Source organism: Pyxicephalus adspersus, chromosome 8 (assembly GCF_032062135.1).
Source record: "Pyxicephalus adspersus chromosome 8, UCB_Pads_2.0, whole genome shotgun sequence".
Taxonomy (NCBI): Eukaryota; Metazoa; Chordata; class Amphibia; order Anura; family Pyxicephalidae; genus Pyxicephalus; species Pyxicephalus adspersus.
Genome location: NC_092865.1, coordinates 62179833 through 62202831, shown reverse-complemented (window position 1 = coordinate 62202831; position 22999 = coordinate 62179833). Strand labels below are relative to the sequence as shown.

The window sequence follows — 22999 nt, the reverse complement described above, 5'->3', positions numbered from 1 at the left end:
AAATGCATAAATCATTTTACCTTTTAAAGGCTTTGTAATTGTGTTCAACTAGTCACTTGATCTAAGTACCCAGCCAAAGAGCATAACCAGAACCATGGCCACCCTCCTTTGCATTAGGATCAAAGTTAGAATGCAGTAACTGAAATTGATAGTGAATCAGTACACACATTGGAATTGATTTACTAAAGAACTGTAGGCTGTTTACATAACAAAGTGAGCTACCCCCTTACAAGGGATATTTCACTTAGCCTATTAAATGAGATGAAGTTCTGCTGATTTTAACCATGCAAGAAAAATCATGTTTTAATTTTCTTGCACATGATTTGGTAACTTTTACAAAGTAAACCATCACTGCATTTACTAAGCTAAGTGGATTATTCTTACCAAGGTGGTATTTCACCTTGGGGAGTGAACATCCTAGGCTACAGAATTTGGCAGATATACCACCTATCTTCCACTGCACTACAAATCTATGCGAGAGGTGTGACCATTACTCATCTATGCTGGCACAGAGCACTGGATTTGTAGGACAAGAAAAATCCACTTAGTGTAAGGATATGAGGATTTATTAAAGCAGAATGAAACCTGTGCTACCCATCTATCCCTGTTCTATCGCACTGCACCACTATCTTTTCTTCTCTTTCATTATGAGCTTCAGCCATCTTAACTGACCGTGTCAAATGACATAACTCTTCCACAGGCACACAGGACTAAATTCATTCCCGGCATGACCAAGGGAAGCAGGGATTGCCAATTTTGACAGCCAGACAGCAATCAGGCAGCTAAGAATTGTTATTGCCCTAGGACCCACCATTATCTTACCACTTACATAGCATCAAGAAGGATAACACAGATGGTCAGTCAGAGATTGAATGTCAAAGCCAACTTTACCCTTTTTGTGACAGGTTGAAAAGATACAAAAGTTAAGTGAAGGGCAGAGTAATGATGAATGGAGATGAAGATTTAGGTTTTCAAGTAAAGCCAACATTTGCATGCTAATAAAAGCCCTATTTACTCTGGGAATGCTGTACATTTTAGAAAACACAGGAGTGAGTATGAACCACCAGATGGGGCAAATTATAAGGATACCTGGGGTGACAACTATTTTTAAATTCTTGTAAGGTTCTTTGTAAATATCAGTTTAAATCAGCTAAATACATTTCAGGTGCAACAAACCTAAAGGTGATTTGTTTGTTAGCCCAGTTAGGTAGAAGAACCTGTCTCTTGCCAGCATGTTGTGGAGAATGATCCTTGCTCTTTATGAAGAACCAGTGGTTTATTTGCAGAGATCAAACATGCTTCCTTCACAGTTAAAGTGGAACTAAACTCATTGGTGGGTGGTGAACTTCTGCCATCATCCATACTTACCAATTATGGCACATACTTACCCTGTGCAGTGGTCCTGAATCATCGCTGCACACATGGAAGGTAACATCCTCACCACTGGCTCCGCTTCAGACTTCCGTGAAGACAACAATTCTCCTCACTCGCGTGCAGAAGATACCCTAATACTGGCGGCTGGTTCTGTGTGCGGTAACGACTTAACCACATGCCTCATGTTCCATACATTTTAGTGCTAATACAAAAAGCCACCAGGAAAAATTGCAGGTCTCTTGTCAAACAGTACTAACTCCTGGTGGTCTCTTGGTTTTTTTTCACTTTAGGTCCAATCACCAAAGAAAATGAGCCTTTAAGGTTCCTTTTCTACAGCATGCTTGCAGGGAGCAGTCATTTTGGCTATGGCTTTGTCTGTTTGCTTATCAAATGAACTATAAGACTGATCTTGTTTTATTTTGATGCATCTAAAATGATTTAGCTCAGTGATTGCCATCCTTTTTGACGTCACTGAACACTAATTTCACGGACTACGGACAGTGCATGTGCGGGGAGCCGTGTGTCACTTAAAGGGGAAGAAACTTCCCCCAGAGTGACGTCATGATGCCAGAACTCACCCACTCTCCCATCGCAGGTCTGAGCCAAAGACACAACCCGCCCACCGCCCTGAGCCTGGTGGACACCGCCCATACGGTAGACACCAGCCAAAGCCGCAGATCACTGAAATTTTATCGGTTGGCGACCGCTGATTTAAAGGATATTGCACCTAGATGCCACCTTAAGGTCCACCAGTTGGCGACCGCTGATTTAGCTGATTTAAAAATGAAAGTTTCATGAGACTTTAAATCGGAAATACATAAAACACTACTGTATGAATACTGTGTTTTAGAACGTGTGTAAGAATATTAAAAAAAATGAACCTAAACCTCAAGCTATCATGGAGCCATCCAAAAAGTAAAAAATCATTCTTCAGAATTATTCACTTGTGTGTAATTTTTATTGTGTGCTATTGAAGTCTATAAACATCAGGAGGCATAGGAAAATAGGTGAACAAATTAGTCAAGTGCTCCACCTACAGGTTGGATGCAATTTTTCATATATATAGAACATATGCATTGATGTACCAATTAATCAGGGAACATATAGATTACTACAGAACTTGTTTGGCGACTGTATCCTTCAAGACATAATAGCTTCTATGACAACCGCCTTGAAAAATTGGGTTAACATCCACCACATACAGATGTATTACTTATCCTGGTGCTTCATTTATCCCCCAAATCCATAGGTTGTTAAAGATGCTGATGAAAGCTCTCTAGAGCAAAATTGCAAACTGTTCTGGCAAGGTTAGCAAAATTCCACTGCTGTTTTGTTCCTTTCTTAGTTTGGCATGGCCACTGCCAAAAGTATCATACTGAAATTAAAAGAAAGACTACAGCTAAGAGCCTAAGTGCCTAATTCATCACATAGCCACAACACAGCAGAGAAACCCTGTGGTTTCAGAGTTAGTATTCAGCAGTTATAGATAGGTTGTTATTTTCCATCCAATTTTCCAGGAAGTGAATTATAGAACAGCATCAATCAAGTTGATTGATCAGGTTAAGATATGAGACAAGATACAGTACAGTAAGCTAGACTTTGTCTCATCTTCTAATAACTCATCATCTAAAACATCTTAAAATAGATGAATAAATTAATACATTAACAAAACAGCAGAAAAACAGAAAACTAATAAAACCATTTAATGAGCTGTCAAAGCTCTTCTGGAAACTTTTCCAGCACACATAGTCAGAATGGCTACTTATTTTACTTAAATAAAGCGTAACTAAATCCTATAACGGATGTCGCTATCCTCTTCCTTCTTTTCCTTGTTGCGATCTTCAGCCATCTGGATTGGTTGGGCCAGAATGATGTAACTTCCGAGCAGGCGCACAGGAGATAATTTAGCCTCAGAATACATAGGGGAAGCCGGAATGTACCCAACACGTGAAGCTCAACAAGTTTGACTGCTGATCAGGCAGGTAAGAATGGTTTTAGCAGAAGAGACATTGCCTGTCCCTTTCTGCAATAAAGCTCTACAAGATTAAATATTTTTAAACTAAAACCTTAGTTCCATTTTAAGAAGTTTAATAGTAAGGTGGACCTTGGAGTAAAATGGCAGAACAGTATATAAATCCAAGATTTAGTTAAAATTTCCCTAAATGTAATCTTAAAAATGAGTTCTTCTGTAATAAAAGTTGTAGACAATCTACTTTACCAAAGGGCATAGTGCACCTGGTACCATTGTCACTGGATGTAAATCTCTACAACAAATAAACTTATCTGTGATCAAGACAGTCGTGCTCACTTTATATCATTGTACTTCTAGTCTCCAAAATGGCTCACTGTTGCAAGGCCAGGAAAGTGGTGCCATTAGCTCTATTTGGGTGCCAGTAGAAACTTACCTCCTCAACTGTACAACTGTGCTGCATACCAATGTCATTATGTAAAAAAAATAATAATAAAAGTGCTAATTCAGATACTCAGATGGATTCTCACCTATGACATGCTTCACCCAAAAAAGTCTTAATCACAGAGATCTTTGATGAAACCCTTATCAGGTGAAACATGGTTCTCCCCTCCAAGTCATAGGACATCAGTAAAACTAAATAAAAAAGGGCACACATTGAAAATATTTTGGATGTACTTCAATATTAAACAAATTAGTAACCACCCTTAACTCCGTGACTCCCCTCCACTTTACCCCCTGTTGGCAGAACCTCTGCATTCAAATAAGTACATTGCTCTCTAGCTTGGGCCTTATCTTTCTGTATATATTATTAGGTTCCAATCTTAAGAGCTAGCTCTGGAACGAGAAGCATGTTGTGGCTTTCTAACCACAGACACTCCACAATAACTTGACATCTGACTTCGATGAGCTTTTAGTACTTGAAATACTGTTTCTTTTAAGTTTCACTCAAGTGCCCATCTTCTATGATTCTATCAGTCAGCTGAAATTCTGAAAAGTAATAGTTTTTTCTTTTCACAATACCACTACATTTCACAGTATTGTATATCTTCTGGATAAAAATAAGATGTTACCGTGTGGCGGATTAAATTAGATTTCATTTTTAGAAATGTATTAACAGAAAGTGTCAGACTTGGAGCAGAAATCAGACTTAGCATATAAATCACAGCAGTCCACATAGGTATAATTGACCAAATACGGCACAAACTTGTACTAATTGGAGGTTCATGCAGAGTAAGAGCTGCAAGGAATAATTCTTTTTTAATTTAGGTGCCATTTCCCACCCCAAAAGACCAACACAGATGCCCGAATCCTTTAGTATCATCATTTGGCACCTGACAGAGATGACAATCTAATTTTGGCCCTATTTAACAGGTATCACAACTTACAACAAATAGGCCATTACTGTACCAAAGGTATGATGGGTAAGCAATAGTTATTGGAAAATACATTTCTGGGTAATTTAGGGCTTACTGGACTCTTGCTTCTAATCCATCTTTATATTCCCATGGATAAAATCTCACATGCCTAATTTTTTGGCATTAGTAGACAGCTGATGGACCCCTTAGATCGTAAGGTGCTAAAAAAAAGCAAGCAAAATCTGGTACTGCTGCCCTGTGTGAGTCAGTTTTATTTTATAAACACATACAAGATCAGCTTGATGCAAAAAACATTATCAGTCTGTGATAATAGTATAAATTTTGTTTCTGTATATGACTATAATTATATACATAAATTTAAATGTTGATATGTACATATGGAAGCAGCCATATTTAATTATTATAAACAAATGCACACTTTCCTGATTTACAGTACTATTAAACTGTTGTGTTTTCTTTTTTTCTTGCAAATCTAGGGGGTGAATTTATCAATCATTCAGTGAAAAAGCAGGCACATTTGCCCAAGTACGATGCAACAGGATTCAGCCAGCACTTCTGGCAAGATTCTTCCTAATTGTTAAAATTCTGGTTAAGTCAAGGTTTGCCATGGCAGATTTTTCAGTGCACTAGCAGCTATTTTTCACCTTTGGTCAAATCTTTGTGGGAATGTTGTGGGTGGTTTTCTTGAGTAAGGATAATCGATTTATTTAGAAGAGTGTTAGTAGATCTGCTACCTTGGCTAACCAAAAAAACCAAGCAAAAAAACATACTAACATAAATATGTAAAAGCAGCATTGAAAAATGGTATTACTGGCAAGTAATGAAAAGAGATTACTGTAATACTTACTGTAAATATGTGCCACATAAAAAATGTATGCTTTTCTATGTCTACTAAGCTATCCTAATTTAAAGCATAATTATGGTCTTCCATTAACAGTAGGATGTTCTAGATTACTAAAGCTAGCAAAGCTGAAATTTTAAGTTTCTAAATACTTTTTTAAAAATGTCTAATTGAGGTGTGGAAAACAATTCTACCCCAGGTAAAAACATTTTTACCTGATTTTCTTCATGCGAAACTCTCATCTGCTCCTTCAGAACAGACATCCTAGCTGCCTCCTCTTTACGAAGGACTCTTTCTTTTTTGAGTTCTGGGCTCCAGAAAGTTTTAATACTGTTCATGGAAGATCCCAGCTTGCTGTCCTTAATGTCCAGCTCCTTCCGAAGAAGCTCATTTTCCCTCTGAAGTTCCTTCAGCTGAACCTGAAGATCGAGCATGGTACTGTCTCTTACCTGTCTCAACATGGAAGGAACTTGGTGATGGTGGTGATGATGGTGAGAGGAGCTGGTCAAGCCTATGTGATCAGTGTAAGAAAGGACATCAGTGTGGGAAAGGCCAGCTGAAGCAATGTTTGGACTGCTCCCCATGGCCGTGACCCTTCCGCCATAGACTGCTCGATTTGTAGCCCTTCCAAGCGTCATGGTTCCTTTTGGAAATGTAGTAGATGCTACACCCTCATGGTCACTTAAGTACATGGGTCCAGACGTTGCATAGGCTGCATTAAGAGATTGTATATTCTCCATTGACAGTGTTTTACCGGCTCCTCCTCCACTGCTTGTTCGTCTATGGCCCAAACGAGGTGATCTTGGCAAACGAGGCGATCTGGAAGGACTGCCTTCCAAATTAGTGATTGTACGAGCACTTCCATACATAGCTGTGCTGTAGTTTGGTACAAGAGAGTATAACTGGAAAAACAAACACACTAACACAAATAGCTATCTCTTCCCCAGCACCTAGAGAGTTTCTTGGGATTTCACTGTTGTCCGTCCATCATGAAGATCCTCCAAGCAAATTAAACCTAAAAAGAAATACAAAAAGTAAAACAGTAAGTGCATGTAATTCGTATAGCTCAAGAATCATTTAAAAAGTCCACAATGAAGCCAGTATTTAAGGAACTATCCTATCATTTAACCCAACCACATAACTCCAGCTGAGCTAGTTCTATGGTCAGATCTAGTTCTATGGTCAGAGCTTCTTAGAGAGTAAATAGGTAAGTTGGTGATTAAACTTACCAGCAACAAAAAATGTGAATATCAGTTGTTAACTAGAAAGACCATTAAAAGGGAATTATGTGGTTCTTTGCAAAAGTATTCTTAGTAAAGTATTATTAGTGAAGCTATAAAAACAGGCATTTCTTCACATCCTGTTCCCAAGTTAGTACTTGACAGAACCCTATTTGGTTCAGTAAAACGCCTTTCAGGAAAGTATTAGGGGTCTCTATTAGCCTCTTACTATTATACCTTTAAACAACCACATCTGGCAAAGTTTTGCCAATTGGAGAACAGATATTTTAAGCATGTGTTTTTGGTCATTGACAATATGGAAGGTGTACCTCCACTAGGGTTTCAAAGTTCTTGCAGAGGAAAGCAGAATTTACTCTAAAATTCGTCTGAATAGGTTAAAATCTTGCCCTGAACTCATTCAGTACAAAGCACCCACAACATAATACCACCAGCATTGTATTTTATTATGGGCATGGTATTCTTAAAGAGATGAGAAATTTTTTAGATTTTGTGTCCCACATGCACACAATTTTATATTATTTTTTTTAACAATGGCTCTCTTGTCATAAAATTTCCATTAAGCCCAGGTATGTAGATGCTATAAGAGTTTCTTCTACCTCAGCTGTGTATCTCTGCTGCTATCATTGGTTTATTGGTTGCTTCTCTGACTAATGCCCATCTTACCCTCAGTTGTGGCAGGTGGCCTTTTCATTTACAATAGAACTAATGGTGCTTCGGGGAATATTTCAAATTTAACATTTTTTGTTTAATACAAAAGTTTCTACAAAAGCACTGATAGCTCCCTGATGTTCAAGATGTTGTTTGCTTAGATATGTTCCCGCAAATATAAGACCTTCCCGTAACAAATGCATTTTTTAGATTACGAGAAACTTTAATTGCACACAGCTGAGCTCAATTTAACTAACTATAGAACTTTCAAAGGCAACGTGTTGCACCAGAGCTATTTAGTGATTTTACAGCAAAAGGTTGAGTACTTATGCAATCAAGACTTTTACTTTTTTTTATTTGTAAATCATCTGGAAAACAATTTAAATGTTTATTTCAGTTCAATGCTTTGGACTATTTTAAATAGGTCAGCATCATAACATTACACTTGAATCCATTTTAATTCCTAGTTGTAATAAAAAAAATGTAGAAAACTCAGAGGAAGACAATTACACATGACACTTTAAGTGCATTGTGTTAACACACATGCTTCCATTTGAAAAGACATGTGTTAAAGTAATGTGTAGTAACACACCGCATATGTGTATATATGCTTTGTTGTTAATGGCACCCCAAACGCACCTTACCAATGCACCTGAATCTGCTAAACACATACATGTTGCGGATCTGATAAACACAGCCCATTCATTTGAACAAGATGCCCAACACAGAAATTTAAGGCATGCTGCATTTACTAATTTGTCCCAAATTTCTATGCATTGCTGTGCTTGGGAAGTCAATTCAAAATAATGGGCTACAAATGAAACACACAAATCAAGGCAAGGACACTACTTCTTTAGACTGCTAGTCTCAGGATGGAGATATTATAAGAGATTTAGTGATGTCACTACTGTGTTGTTCACCATTCCCTTGCTGTTGAAGAAGCTGTACTTGCTGTGCTAAGATCCTCTTGCTCTAACTTTCTTATCTTCTCTTGCAGCCTTCTAAACATCACCAAATTACCTTTCATCATGGGGGCAACTCTGACATAAAAGGTAAAGCCCTTTCACCATAAAAAATGCACCCAACACACAAAGACACATTGGACCTTATTTATTAAAGCTCTGCAAGGCTGGAGAGGATACACTTTCATCAGTGAAGCTGGGTGATCCAGCAAACCCGGAATGGATATAGTCCAGGATTCAAAACAGCAAACAGACTTTGAAGAAATCCATTGCAGGTTTGCTGGATCACCCAGCTTCACTGATGAAAGTGTATCCTCTCCCATCTTGGGGGGCTTTAATAAATCAGACCCACAGTGTACAACAGGTCATTGTGGATCAGCAGATGAAAGGATTCTTTTTTTGCCCAGCTGCCAAAGTACAGGTCCTCTTTAAGATTAATCAATACTACATGATACTTGTGTAGTTTACACTATTAGAAACCTGGTCTCTCCCTGTTATCCAAACACATAATAATGACCTGGGAAGCCATAGTGAAACATAAAAAAAACTGCAAAGAGGTTTTAGCTGACATCTTAGTATCGAGTAAAATAATCCTTTACAAGGAGATTTAAAATAAAATAAATATAAAAACATGTAACGTATTGTCAGAACCAAGTTACATATCTAAATACAGGAAAAGCACTGGACCATTTCACCAAAATCAAATAAAATCTGAATAAGCAGCTTATTGAATTAAGTAACATAACTCCTTCTGAAAAGACAGACTAGATTGATATCATTTCTGAAATGCATTAACTGGCCTACTGATATAGCAGTAACTCAGGACAGATATATTTACAGCATACATAGGCAAAAATGACATAGCTGCAATTCAAATATCAAAATGTTGTTTGGATTCTTACTGTCTTCAAATATATCACAAGCTTAAATATACACCGACTGATTTAGTCATAGCAGTGACTTATTATTTTTTCTTCTGCTGTATACCGTAAACTCTGTCCAAAGATTTAGTCAGACAGAGGAAGCCTGAAGATGGACAGCTTGTTTTTAAAAAGGAAAACTCTCCCTTTGGAAAACCCATAACACTCTGTAAATCCTGCCTAAAAGAAGGACTTGCAGTAAAATGCAAGGTCACCCTCTACAAAGTACATACTGTAAGCAGGGAATAATGTCACCTTCCTTCCAGGAGGATTCTTGGGGAAAGCAGAGCAGGCAAAATGTCAACAGAAAACACTCCAGTCTATTGCAAAAGTCTTTCTGAGCAACTTTGGCTGCTCTGTAATAAAGCTTTTTGGCAGGGGTGTCAAACTCTCGCCCGGGGGCCAAATCTGGCCCCCAACATCCTTTTTTTGGCCCCCAAAGGAATCCTAAATATGAACTGAAGCTGGCCCGCCGCTGCATTGAAATAGCGCTACTACAATTCTTGGCATCACTCGTGTCCACAGACCAGCGGGCTCTCTGCCAATCCGTGGCCCTGCATTTGACTGTTTTATAGACGCAAATAATCCCGGGAATTTTAGCATTGGCCACGTCTGGCATTTCCAGCACTTCCCCTCAGCTGTATTTTTCCTTGCTACTCCAAGGCATTGGTATTATTGTTAGCCTGTGCAAAAAGGGTACCATTGAAATTTAACTCAGAGGAATACAAATAGAGAAAGAGGCATAAGATTTTTATTTTTTTAATAAAATGTATGCCTCTTTCTCTATTGTAAGCTTGTTCCAGATTGAATGGGAAGCAAAACCTCTTTGTTTCCATATGAAAGGGGTTTATATCTAATGAGAAGGAAACATTTCCTTAATTTTTTCAAATTTCAAGGTTGGCCCGCGACTTTGTCTAAGTTTTTATTTTGGCCCTCTGTGTATTTGAGTTTTACACCCCTGCTTTATAGGGCTATACTAACATTATATCACACAATAGAGATATATATACAGCATCTGTGCAGTGACAGAACCATCAATGCTGACAGATGATGTAATCTGCCTTTATTTTAGGGCACCAAAGCATATAGCAAATGCTTTGTTAAGCACTCGTCCCTATTAAGCCGTTTACCTTAAAGGAAAACTTCTCTTACTTCTCTTCTCTTACTCAGATATCAGAGACCACACGTCATGTCAAGAATGCACTCAGAGCATTTTCCTTGGGGAATCATGTGTATACGGTCTAATGAAAACCACCTTATCATTTATTTAATCATGAACCTGTACATTGCCAATGCAGACATAGGAACAGGTTCACTATAATTACACTCTTACAGCAGCAAGTTTTTATCCTATTTTGGCATATCACTCTGATTAGTTGCTTGGAAAAAATGAAATTAATGTGTGAGCTAAGAATTGCTGGAGTCACAATTTTTTACAACTGCCTGCTGTATCATACCAATATTTGGGTCACTGCTGTCACATTGCTTACGTTTTAGCTCCTCCATACCGGGCAGTTTTTTTGGCTCCCATTGGAGCAATGGGCAAGCAAAGGTGATATAAATATGTGATGCATAGGATATAAAGGAAAACCATTGCTATAAGTGTTTGCTTTACCAATGTTAACCCCATAAAATCACAGCGGGGTATAATCTAGAGATGGTGTTCCTGTAGAAGCTACCTTTCTCAAGGCCAGCAAGCTAAAATATTTTATTTAACAGATAAGCCATCTGTAATATCCTGAAAAGTCTAGCTATACACCAGGTATCTCTGATCTCTGATCCCGAAATCATCTCTGCTTTATGCAGAGAGCCCTTTGGTTGAAAGAGCTCACAGTTAATTAAGAAAGAGCTTCGCTAGACAGACAATTTCTAGGCGCTCGTGCGGCTCTACACAGCCTACGTAACATCAGGACATCACAATTTTTTCATTCGTGGTTTTAGAGACTATACCAATAAAAAATAAATAAAAATCAAATGGCAGCAACAGGAGAAAAGATCTAAAAAAGTTTTTTTTTAGGTAAAAGAGGGGAGAATATATCAGCATGAATAAATCAATGACACACAAGAACTTCCCACACAAGTGAAGTCAAATGAACAGTCTGACGACACTCGGGGCAGCGTGATGCCATTACATAACAAGGGACTAACAGTTTTTGTTCCTTTGCTTTTAACGACAGGTATGATCCTATTCAAAGTGCAGACTTATATCAGTTTTTATTGTAGAAGCATCAAAGAAAACTCAGCTAATAGGGACACATAATACCAGTTCAATTTTGGGGGGAAAAAATAAAAACCTTTCACTGAAAAAGGTGGAGGCGGATAAAAATCTTTCACTGGAAAGGTGGATTTAAAAGGTCACCAACCTCAAATCTCTGCCACCAAAGCCTTAGAGAATGCAACCAACTGCACAGGTGGCAGCAAAGGTGACACTCTCCTACCTTATCTATTATCTGTACATTGCAGACATGTATTTATTCTAGATCAGTATTCAATCCAGGCATTTTTTTTAAGCCAGGTGGGAAAAAGTGTAGGTGGGTGGCAGCCCCTGTATTGTGACCCAACTTGGATGACACAATACAGCCAGGTGGTTATTAAAAAGGGTCGGGTGGTGCGCCACTGACTAAAAGGGGCAGGGGATTATGAAGAATCAACTCTACAATGGAGTCATCAAGGGATATATGAAGTTAATAACCAGCCACAAAGCAGTGGTCATCCAAATATGACACATCAGTTTTAGAAAGTGTTAACCTTTTTTGCTAATGGAATAATTTATGTTTGTTATTTTCACACTTTTGACTATTTAAAACTTCCAAAACATTTGCATATACATTGGTGCCTTGGTTTGCGAGCATAATTTGTTCCGGAAACATGCTTGTAATCCAAAGCACTCGTATATCAAAGTAAACTTCCCCATAGAAATAATGGAAACTCAGACAATTTGTTCCACAACCCAAAAAAATTTATAGAAAAATGCCTAATACAAAATATTGTACTGTATAAAGTAAAAATACATACAGTAAAATAAAATTAACCTGCACTTTTGAAAAGAATCATCAAGAAAAGACTTTCACTAAACCTAACAGAATCCTTGCTATCTGCTGACGCATTGGAATCTTTTTCTTTTTGTACAACTGTAGCAAGGAACCTTTCCAATGACAGTTGGAACTATCTTTCCCACATTTTACACATCTCCCTAATCTCACCTGAATCTCGCTTGTTTATTAAGTCAAAATTTAACAAAAAAAAGTTTGCAAAACACTCGCCAAGTTACTTGCAATCCAAGGTTTTACTGTATTTGTTTTTTCTAAAAGCAGAGGAAAGGTTTTTGAACCATTGCTTATGGAATCTATATTTTACTAAAAAAAAATTGATCCCCAATTTTTGTAAAATAATAAATATAAGATTAAGGAAAATTATACCAAATATATCAAGCCCAGCAATAAATTATGATACCAAATATTGTTCAATCAATTGAGAGTTACCAATTCACTTTGGCCATAGCCAAGATGATGATAAAATTATTGTTTGGTTAGGCACGTGCATCATAGATGATCAAGTTTTTATGTACATACACAGGGGTATAGGTGGAAGTTCATTACAAGTTTTGATTTTTTGTTTTTTCATTTATTTTATTCAGTTTTAATATTTTTAAATTAGCTCTTTTTTTTAATTCACATGGGGGCTGATATTCCTCTATGTGATAGTATTATGCAGTGTCAGGTTCTCTTTATGGAGACATTGGGGGTCTATTAGTAGACAGAATGGAATGTGAACATCATGGCAAGGGAACAGGCACATACCATAGCACTGGATCGGTATTCTCTGTTCTCAGAAAAGACTCAAACTAGGAAAGTGGAATCATGCAGCAAAAGCAGGGTTCAAATGTTTTAATTTTAAAATATGTTGGTAAATTGGTGAGAGGAAGGAATGAAAGTGAGGTTTAACATTTACTGGAGATGTGCTTTCCTGTAATGCTAGGAAGTTGAATATTTGTATATTGGAATATTTTAAAAAAACTGCTTCTATGTACAGTTTTTAAATATACAAAATGGGGGCAGACATTGGGCCTGAATTAATAAAGCTCTCCAAGGCTGTAGACATTACACTTTAAACAGTGAAGCTGAGTGATCCATAAAAACTGGAGTGGATCTGGTCCAGGATTGAAAACATTTGCTAACAAATAACATATCCATTTTAGGTTTGCTGGATCAACCAGGTTCACTGATAAAAGTGTATCCTCCCCAGCCTTGGAAAGCTTAAATAAATTAGGCACATTGGCTTTACACATACGCAGGCTCCACTTCCTGCTGAGAAAAATGCTGCAAAACAAAATTAGCCAGATGTGCCACAAGTGCCATCAATAAATCTATAAGGTGAACTGGGCTCAACAGAGAAGCTAATCATATTCCTTCATATACAGATTACATAACAGGGCAGCAACTACAAACCAAAAACTAATCAATAAAATATTTGAAAAAAATAAAGTTACCGACTGATCAAAAACTTTATAATGAATGTAAATGTATTGATAATGATTGTTATTGGCTGCTAAATGTGCCACCTCCACTGCTTTTTCCCTTTTATCTGCTTTGCCTTTCTATATAAATGGACAAGAACAATACACAAATGATTTGTGATGGTTTGAGAAGGTTGAGCTGCAAGGTAAAAACTGCAATTATTTGTGGCATAAAACGGTTTTCTTAAAAATAATATTGCTTTAAGTACTTCCAAAAGTGCTACTTTAAATGCAGCTTTTTATTGAAAGCATTTATAGTCAAAGAGAATAAATATGACTATTAACCATTACCTACATGCATAGCCTAGATTTCTTCTGCAGTAGTGAAATTGCATCTGATTCTCTATATATAAGCAGTTCAGAATGTATGACTAATAGTGCACCTATTTTTTAAGTAGATCTCTGCCTTTAGTCCGCACTATATGACCTATATGTGCTTTTATTCATGTGGCAATAGATTTGGGGGAGGCCCTTTTCTTTAAAAGTATAACTTTGCTTTTGTGCACAAACCAGTTCCTTAAGGACAAAGTTTATTGAGAGAAGAGAGAATCAACTTGAATAGAAACTGACCTCCCTAATGAACACCATTGGAATGAATCTGCTGTTTTGACTGAATCGGTGAAAAAGTCCCACAAACACACTCCAAAATTTCCAAAAACTTACTCTGGGAAGTGGAGGCTGCAAAGGACACTGGCTAGTTCATATTATTGTCCAAAGTTATGTAATGGGATGTTCATCAGGTTTATGAAGGTGTAATAATCAGGTGTCTACATGCTTTTGGCCATACAGCCCTAATACAAACAGATATAAAAGTACTGGATGGACCACTCTTACAAGTCATTTGTAATCTAGTTATGAAATTATTAAACACGGGGCTGATTTACTAAAGGAATTTAGGCTGCTCACTTAGCTTAGTGAATGTGGTGAAAGTTAACTTCACAGAGAATACCCAATCATGTGCAAGGAAATGCAAGAAAAAAACTCTTTTGAATGTGATTGGAAGATTGAAGTTAGCAGAGGTTCATATCATTTAATAAGAAAAATATCACTTGCCAGGCAATAATTCACTTTTAAAATGTCCCTTTTATAAATCAACCCATTGTGTGATCAGTCACAATAGGGTTGGTTTACTAAAGAAGTATCAACTGTAAGATGAAACTGTAAATTAGACCTGCTGACTTCAAGCATCCAATCATATGCAAGCAGAATCCTATTAGGATTGCCTTGCTTGTGCTTGGATATTCTTTGCGAAATTAACAGCACATTCTCTAAGTGAATTATCCCTTGCAGAGTGATGTTTAATCTTGGTAAGGGAAGTCAAAATTTCTTTAGGTCCAATGTTTCTGGCTAATTCATTTTTATGTAAGCTTCTACCTAAAAGATATTCAGTTATGTAGATGTTATGTAGGGATTGACCGATCTGTCACCATCACACAATTCCACAGATTAAAGGACAGTTGTAGGTAAGCGCAAAGTATGAATAATACTTTTATATATGATGTCCTTTCAGTGATACAGCTTTCTAAAACTGCCATCAGAGTTCAGCAATACCATTAGATAATGGTTCTGCTTTGTACACTCTCCCTACTTCCACTCCTTGCTAGTTAGGAATGGGATTAGTCCCTGCAAACGTGACCTTGAAGACTTCTATTGCAGCTTCTAATTCTAATAAAAGGCCAGATTTTTTAAAGGTCTCCAAGACTTGAGGGTAGCATACCCCACTAAAATGAGCTGAGAGGTACACTACATTTGCCAACTTTTAGTTAATCATTTTTAGGAAATCCATTCCAGGTTTGCACTTCATAGTCATGTCACTAGCTGTCCTTTAAATAAGCTCACAATCTAATGTCCCTACCTCATTCATATGTCTTTAATACAGTGTAAGGTCAGATTTTGGAGGGAAGCCATTTAACCTAATGTCATGTTTTTGGAATGTGGAAACCAGAGTACCAGGAGGAAACCTACGCAGACACAGGGAGAACCTGCAAACTCCATGCAGATAGTGTCCTGGCCGAGATTCAAACCTGGGACCCAACACTGCAAAAGCCAGCGTACGAACATCTGAGCCACCGTGCTGCCCATGAACTTTTCTATGCTCCTTTGTCAGAAATTTATAGCTGTTCTCCCCAGCCAAAAGTAAAGCACTTCTGTGCGTTGTGGTGTGCAAAATAAATGGGCTGTCCTAACACAATACATGTTGAAGCATGGCGCGATGCACATGCGTTATACACATGCATTACGTTATGCGTCAATGCAACACATTGTGAAGTGTATGAGCAAGTGATTCAGTATTTCTTTTTATTTCCCTCCAAGAAATGTTGGAGAGCAGAGAAGAAAGAATTACTTGGCATGACAATATTTTATTTTCTACTCTGCAAGATGCAGTATTAATGACCTGATTTTATTATAAATGAAGCTGTAATAACAGGATGACAGTTTATAATTTTAACAGCAGAAAGTAACATGATTATTATCATGAACTTGGCACATTGGTATAACTTTTATGAAATGAAAATATGACTTTTCATTATAACTAAGGGCATTCTAATGTTTTTCAAGCAAAGCAACAATATAAGTTTCTCCCATCCTGCTAACCCACCCAATTATATTATTTTTATCTTGATTTACCTGCTGCAAACGCAAATTTTTGGCAATGTAATTATTACCTAAGTTATCTATTTGTATATGAACTGTCGATGTGACATACCAGTACAATTTCTTAATAAAAAACAAACTCTCTTTTTTTCAAATGCTTATAGCCCAAGTCCAAGTTTTTGTTCCCTTCCGGTTTCCTGACCACCAATTAACCCTCCTAGCGGTAATCCCGAGTGTGACTCTGGGTGGATTTTACATGCTAAAAGGGGTAATCCCGAGGCACACACGGGGTCGCCTATAACTTAAAAAACACTTACCTTGCTCCGTTGGTGTCCCCCGGCGTCCTTCTGGTCCCTGCAGGTCCTCAAGCCACTTCCTCCCTCTGGGTTTCCCGGTGACTTCGGTGCATGCTTCGGTGCGGGCGAGAGGAGCAGCCAGAAATTCCAATAATTTTGTATTTGATTCAATACAAAATAGAGTCCAATAAAAAGAAATCTTGATATATTATATATATAATTATATTATTTATATAAATATTAAAAATGCTACTGTACAGTTATATTACATGACAATATGTTTCATTATTTAACAAATTTTTGTGTTTCTTTTTAATTTAAAATTTATTATTAAATTTATTAAATATTGGACATATTTCGGTGAATTATGCCCAAGAATTATAGGCCTACAATGTAAAATGTGGCTTAATGATGCACCCCTAGACCAGTGATCAGGTTTTTGACACCATGATGGAAGTGTCAACATGATTAAATCCAGAAGAGGGCCTGTACCAAGCAAATGCACTCTGCAGAAAAGAGTGCCGGAGATAAGAAATGAAGCTTTCTTTCAATGATAGTTTGTTTCTTTACTTCAACCTCTGTATGTTATAATCTTTTTATTTACTTGTTTTCATATCTTGGAGTTTGGCTGATATTTATGACAAGCCAATGCACTGCGTTCCTTTAAATTTGCCTTCTTAACGCACCACAGCAGTACACATAGATTCCAGGGGGCTTAATGAAATGTACAATGCATAAAACATGCCGGTTTACATGCATCTTCACCATGTCATTGCTGGGAAGATCAGAAGCAAAAAAACAAAAGGGTCTACTTACAAATATCTTGATCCAAGATTCATTCAACGTTTACCAAAAATTAACACATTTTGGATTCAATTAGCCGTGAATCATACATTCTTCTAATTGAATCCGATGTGCAAAATGTATAAATTTGGGGTTAAAGTTGGATGAATCACTGACCCTAAAGTATCTGTTTCTATACCTTCACATATATTTTCAATATGCTACTTTTAATAACAATGATTAAATAATAGCTTTTTCCACAAAAAAAAGATGCAAATGATCTAAAGAAATCCCTTCTGAAAGAATATAAAAGCTGTCTACACTGACCTCACCACAAAATTTGTCTGTTTGTCATGTTAATCCAATGGCTTTATTACTTTCTAAATCACTAACCCAGAGAAAGTAGCTAAAGTTCTAGATGATAAAGTTCTAGCTTTACAATTCCTTTACACACTGATGAACTTTGACTTAATAACCGCAACCAAAGACAGCAAAGCACAAAGTATTTTTAAATGGGGTTTACTAATGGTCAGAGATCAGCCAAGTCTCCAGTATTTTCAGAAGCAGTTCAGAAACAGCCAAATGTATAGAAATTATAAAAGGCCAGCAGTGGTCAGAGACAGCTAAGAATCTGCCATTGCCAAATGGAGGTCAGCAATGGTGGGAAGGAGCTAATCATATGGCATTTTTAGAAGGTATGTAAGGGTCAAATCAAACTTTCTATCAGTGACAGCAGACCTTCCATATATTCATTCCCCAGGTTAAACAACTTAAAGGCAATATCAGTAAGCACGGTACATTAAAACCTTTCGGCAACCAGTGTTTTAGCTCACAAATGAAACCAACCTACTCTTTCTGATAAGAAGGGCAGCAGAGGATCTGAGCACAGCTTGTCTGCCAAGCAGATACAAATGTTCTCAGTTAGGTCTGGATCATGAACAAAGTAAAAAATCCTTCCCAATGCAACTTTGCAATGATCCTAATCAGCGGTCAGGAGAAACAGACTTGTCACAGGGCAGGTACAGCAGTCAAGGAACAGATCCTGTTTCTTTCCGCACAGCTCGTCAGATGTTTCGCCAGATGCAGCTTTTAGCTGAACTACCTTTTCTATTCTCTTTCATGAGCCTGAGGTATTAGAGAAAAACAGTCTACAGGGCTGGTCTTGTCTTTCTTTTGTTAGTTTATTTATAGCTCATAAATGCTGTTGTGTTTGGAGAAGATTCACTGCAATGCTCTTTGCATAGTATAACACAGGAATATATATCATTACATGTTCATTATCCTTTGACAGACATGGTCTGTGGCTGGAGCATACAATGACTGCAGAATGGAAAAAAAGGCAAGTATGGGATCATGGCTAAATTATTCTAATGCACTGGCCACCAAAAAAGCAAAGCTAAACAGCTAAAAATATACATTAAATACTTATTTGTGAAATGCCATAGACCTTTTCAGTCATTCTTTTAATTCAGACACCCGTGCTGGACAGCAGTGCTATCTCCTGGGTAGCTCATGACCAATCAGTTGAAAAGCTCTGGTAAAAGCTAGAGTAGACAGCTTTGAACTGGGACAGGTTGGACTATAGGTCCTGATCTCATCCAGACACAAAAGAAACACAACAAACTACATTCCATCAACCTGTGTCAGGCTCAAAATTTTATTAGTTCCAGGTGAATAAAATGATCCCAGGACAGGTAAATTCACATGCGTTTCACCCCCAGGTAAGCTTCCATAAGTCTTCCATAAATGGAGAAAATTAACTCTTAGATCATCATAGTTTTCTTACACATCTGTATTTCCTTTCGGCCCGATCTGGTAATGGGAAGTCTTTGATAATACAGACAATGGCACTGATATGACTTTTAGGTGCAGGGTGCTATGGTGACCTTTAGGGGGCAGGTCCATGCCACCCTGCACTCAAAATATGTTTTCAGTCTTTTGAGTTTAATTATGCATAGCAATGCCAGCATGCCCTAAGATGTCTTCATATTTAGGGAATGCTCCTTTGGTGCCCAGGTCCAGCAACCCCTATGATAAAGGCATAAGTGGTGAACTAGAAGGCCACAATATTTAATTAGAAGACATCCACAGGAGTATTGACTCCTAAACCTTAAACTCTGGAGCGATGGCCCTCTACTCCTTTTTCCCTCAATGTTTAAAGAAGGCTCAAGGCAAGTGGGCACTGGACGGAGGAAGATGTTAAGCACTTATTGTGTTCAATGGTTTTTATTGATTTTTGAAAATGTTATAAAAACAAAAAACAAATAATCATTTTTAAGCATTTTTGAATACTATCTGAAACTATTTAAAAGAACATTGCTCAAAGAAGTTTGATTATATGCTATAGGCAAAGGCCATTTTTTATGCACTTTTAGAAATGAGACCTTGAGTCTTTTACCTCCCTTAGTAAAGTGATGAGTAGGTCAAACTTCTCATTTGAGTCTAACGTACCAATTTTCCATTTTGCTTTTCAAACATACTGTAAAATGCATATTTGGAAGCTGTGGAATTCTTTTCGATGGAACACTATCTAGAGTTTGTCCTTTTTATTTCTTTTAGCAAAAGAAATAGTCGCGAAAGAAATAACCTAACATGCGCACACAATCACACACATATCACTTTTCTCTAAAAGGAACAAAAATCTCTGCTGCATTTTGATACCAGTGATGCTGAACAGCAATTTAGTGTGTTCTTTGTAGAATCAACGGTTGATGGAAAAAAGTATATCATAAAAGAATTTATAAATAAAGATTATCTTCAGTGAAACCTTCGTGCCAAAGAAATATGTAGGTCCAGATTTACAGCCAGCTAAAGTTACAGCAAATTCTAGTTTGTTAATAAAAAATATAATATAATATAAAAGTCAAAATTGGCCTGTTCTAATCCTATAGTTTTTATTCCAAGAACTTCTACTATTAAGTTCATGCATTTTGTGCATAATAATAGCAACTTTGTCGGCTCTTTTATCTTAATACCCCTTACATCAGCTTTTCTAAAACGTTTTAAATGGAGGAACACTTGAAATACCTCTCAGGGAGCCCTTGACAATATTTATGATATGCCTAGTTCATAGTACATTAGGCTGGTGGTCAATGGGATGAACGCCATTTATAGATAGCCAAGTAGATAATTGGTGTCAGTGAAACTGACTTGAGAGAACCAACTGCTCAGATCAGGCTTAAGTTATAAGTATTATTAGTATACTGTGGAAGAAATAGAAAGTAATTATTTGTGTTATAATATTTTAGATATTACCTTTGTATACGCCTCCCTTTTCTTCTGATGAAGCAGATCTATGATCTGCGAAATGGCTGAGCGACACCCACACTCCACCATATAAGCATCTGTACAGTACTCTTTGAAGTGGAAGAAATCATTTGTTATCTATATTATATTGAAGTATACTAATAGCAGAGTTGTTGTATGGGTAGCTGAGCAGGTAGAATTTGACACTTGGCTACCCTCAAATTGGAACTATAGTTCCATAATAAAAATACTGCGAGCAAGCATTTTTATTGCAGAAGAGACAAGCGATGTCTCTTCTGCAATAAAACATATTAACCTGCCTGTTCTCAATCTTTTTTTATAACATACAGTGAGCTGTGCATGTACTGCTCAATGCAGAATGCCTGAATATGCTTAGAGTTACTTTGGTCCGGCCAACCAAGATGGCCAAAGATCAGCCACCCGGAAGAGGAGTGGAGGAAGATCATGGCGCCCATCCTTCAGCAAGGACTGGTGGGTATAAATGAAAAAATAAGGGAGATATGTTTATTTTATTGCAGAAGGGGCATCACCCACCTGGCTGCAATTTTCTTTTTCATTTTTAACATTTAGTTCCAAGTCAACCATTGGCTTCACTTGTCCTGAAGAGACAGGTTAGGAAGCCAACTTTAAAGTTGAACTCCAGCTGTTCCAGCATTGCAACATTGTACAAGATCCTCTCCAATATTGAAATTGCTTACTACTGTAAACTGTACTTCTTTAGGCTTACTACGTAGAAGCTACAGCAGGTCAGATAGAGCCCACCCTATATCCTAACTGGAGAAAATCCATTATGATTCAGCCCTTTCCTCCCAGCCTATTTCTATTTCGACGCCTTTTGTTCACTGGATTTTATTTGTTTTGACCATGAACACTCAGGGCTTGATTTATGAAAGCTCTCCAAGGCTAGAAAGGATACACTTTCATTAGTCAACCTGGATGATCCAGCAAACCTGGAATGGATCTGGCCCAGGATTCAAAACATTTGCTAGCCAATGAATTAAATAAATCCATTCCAGGTTTGCTGGATCACCCATCTTCACTGATGAAAGTGTATCCTCTCCAGCCTTGGAGAGCTTTAATAAACCAGGACCTCAGCATCACATGTAGGCATTACCTAAGGCAGTTTTCATACAAATGTAGCTTTATTCGGAATGCTTATTCCATCCATCAAGGGCATTTTGATATTTTCATAACTCCAGGAATTAGCTTTTTGTTTGCATTTGGAAATGTACTGTGATATTTTAGAAAGTTATGTACAGAACCCTACTTGCCACTCCGGGGAGGTGGGTGAATACCCACTGACTGAGAGTATCAGAACCTCAGTTTAGAGGACTTAAATACTGAAAGTGAGTAAACATTTTCAGAGGATCATCAATGGATCCTTTAAGACGTTTGCCGTTTATATTCTCAAATCTAAAAATGGAACAAAGCCCTAAATCTTACAACCGTTCACTTTTCATGTAGAAATAGATTTTATATTCAGAACTCAACCGCCAGCCTAAAAACAACAGGAGCCAAAGGTATGTCTTCAGGGATTTGGCTGCTGTACAAAATAATTGCGAAACCCGTAAAGGCCCCTTCAAACATTCATTTATCACAATCTAATTTGTTTAATAAATACATAAACAATTTGTATACACAGATACACTTGGGGAAAAAAAGTGAAACATAACATTTTACCAATTTAAAAATGATATTAGAAACACAAAATAAAATCTCATTCTAAAATCTTTCATCAAGAGTTTGTATGAAAATAATAAATTGAATAATATTATCTTAATTTGCATGGGGAAATTGAAACTTTAATATTTTTTTAATCATAAAGCGTCTGTTAATGCAAAAAAAATAGAAGCAGCAAATTTCTACACACTTTTCTGTGTTTTATTCCTGTAAACCCTGCAAGTACAGAAAAACATCCGATCATCCAAAAATGTATTCCGTATCTAATTACCATTAGACCGACAACACACAGCTTTTTTGTGGACTGAGCACTGTAAGCCCTATCCAGTGCCTTTTGCTAAACTTCTAAATCAGTCCCACCTTCCTCTCTATAGCATAAAGGCTTATCGTTCAGTGGTCCATGATAAGAACTAAGATAACTAAATTGTCTCTTTAATATAGTATAGGAAATGTTCAGAGAACACAGGACAGTTCTGGGACTAAATTGCCTCTTAGATAGACAGGAAGTCTGCAGAGGACACAGGACTG

The 22999-nt window shown here is 37.3% G+C and overlaps 1 protein-coding gene across 10 annotated transcripts in view; it reads right to left on the bottom strand.

Moving 5' to 3' along the window:
• The window catches only part of ERC2 (ELKS/RAB6-interacting/CAST family member 2), a 574412-nt gene that overhangs the window by 526864 nt on the left and 24549 nt on the right, over nucleotides 1-22999 (bottom strand). For all 10 annotated transcript variants that reach the window (XM_072420915.1, XM_072420919.1, XM_072420917.1 and 7 more), the window contains exon 2: nucleotides 5779-6578. In XM_072420915.1, the coding sequence (XP_072277016.1) occupies nucleotides 5779-6432 (654 nt within the window). In that variant the 5' untranslated portion in view covers nucleotides 6433-6578. The remainder of the gene's footprint in view (nucleotides 1-5778; nucleotides 6579-22999) is intronic.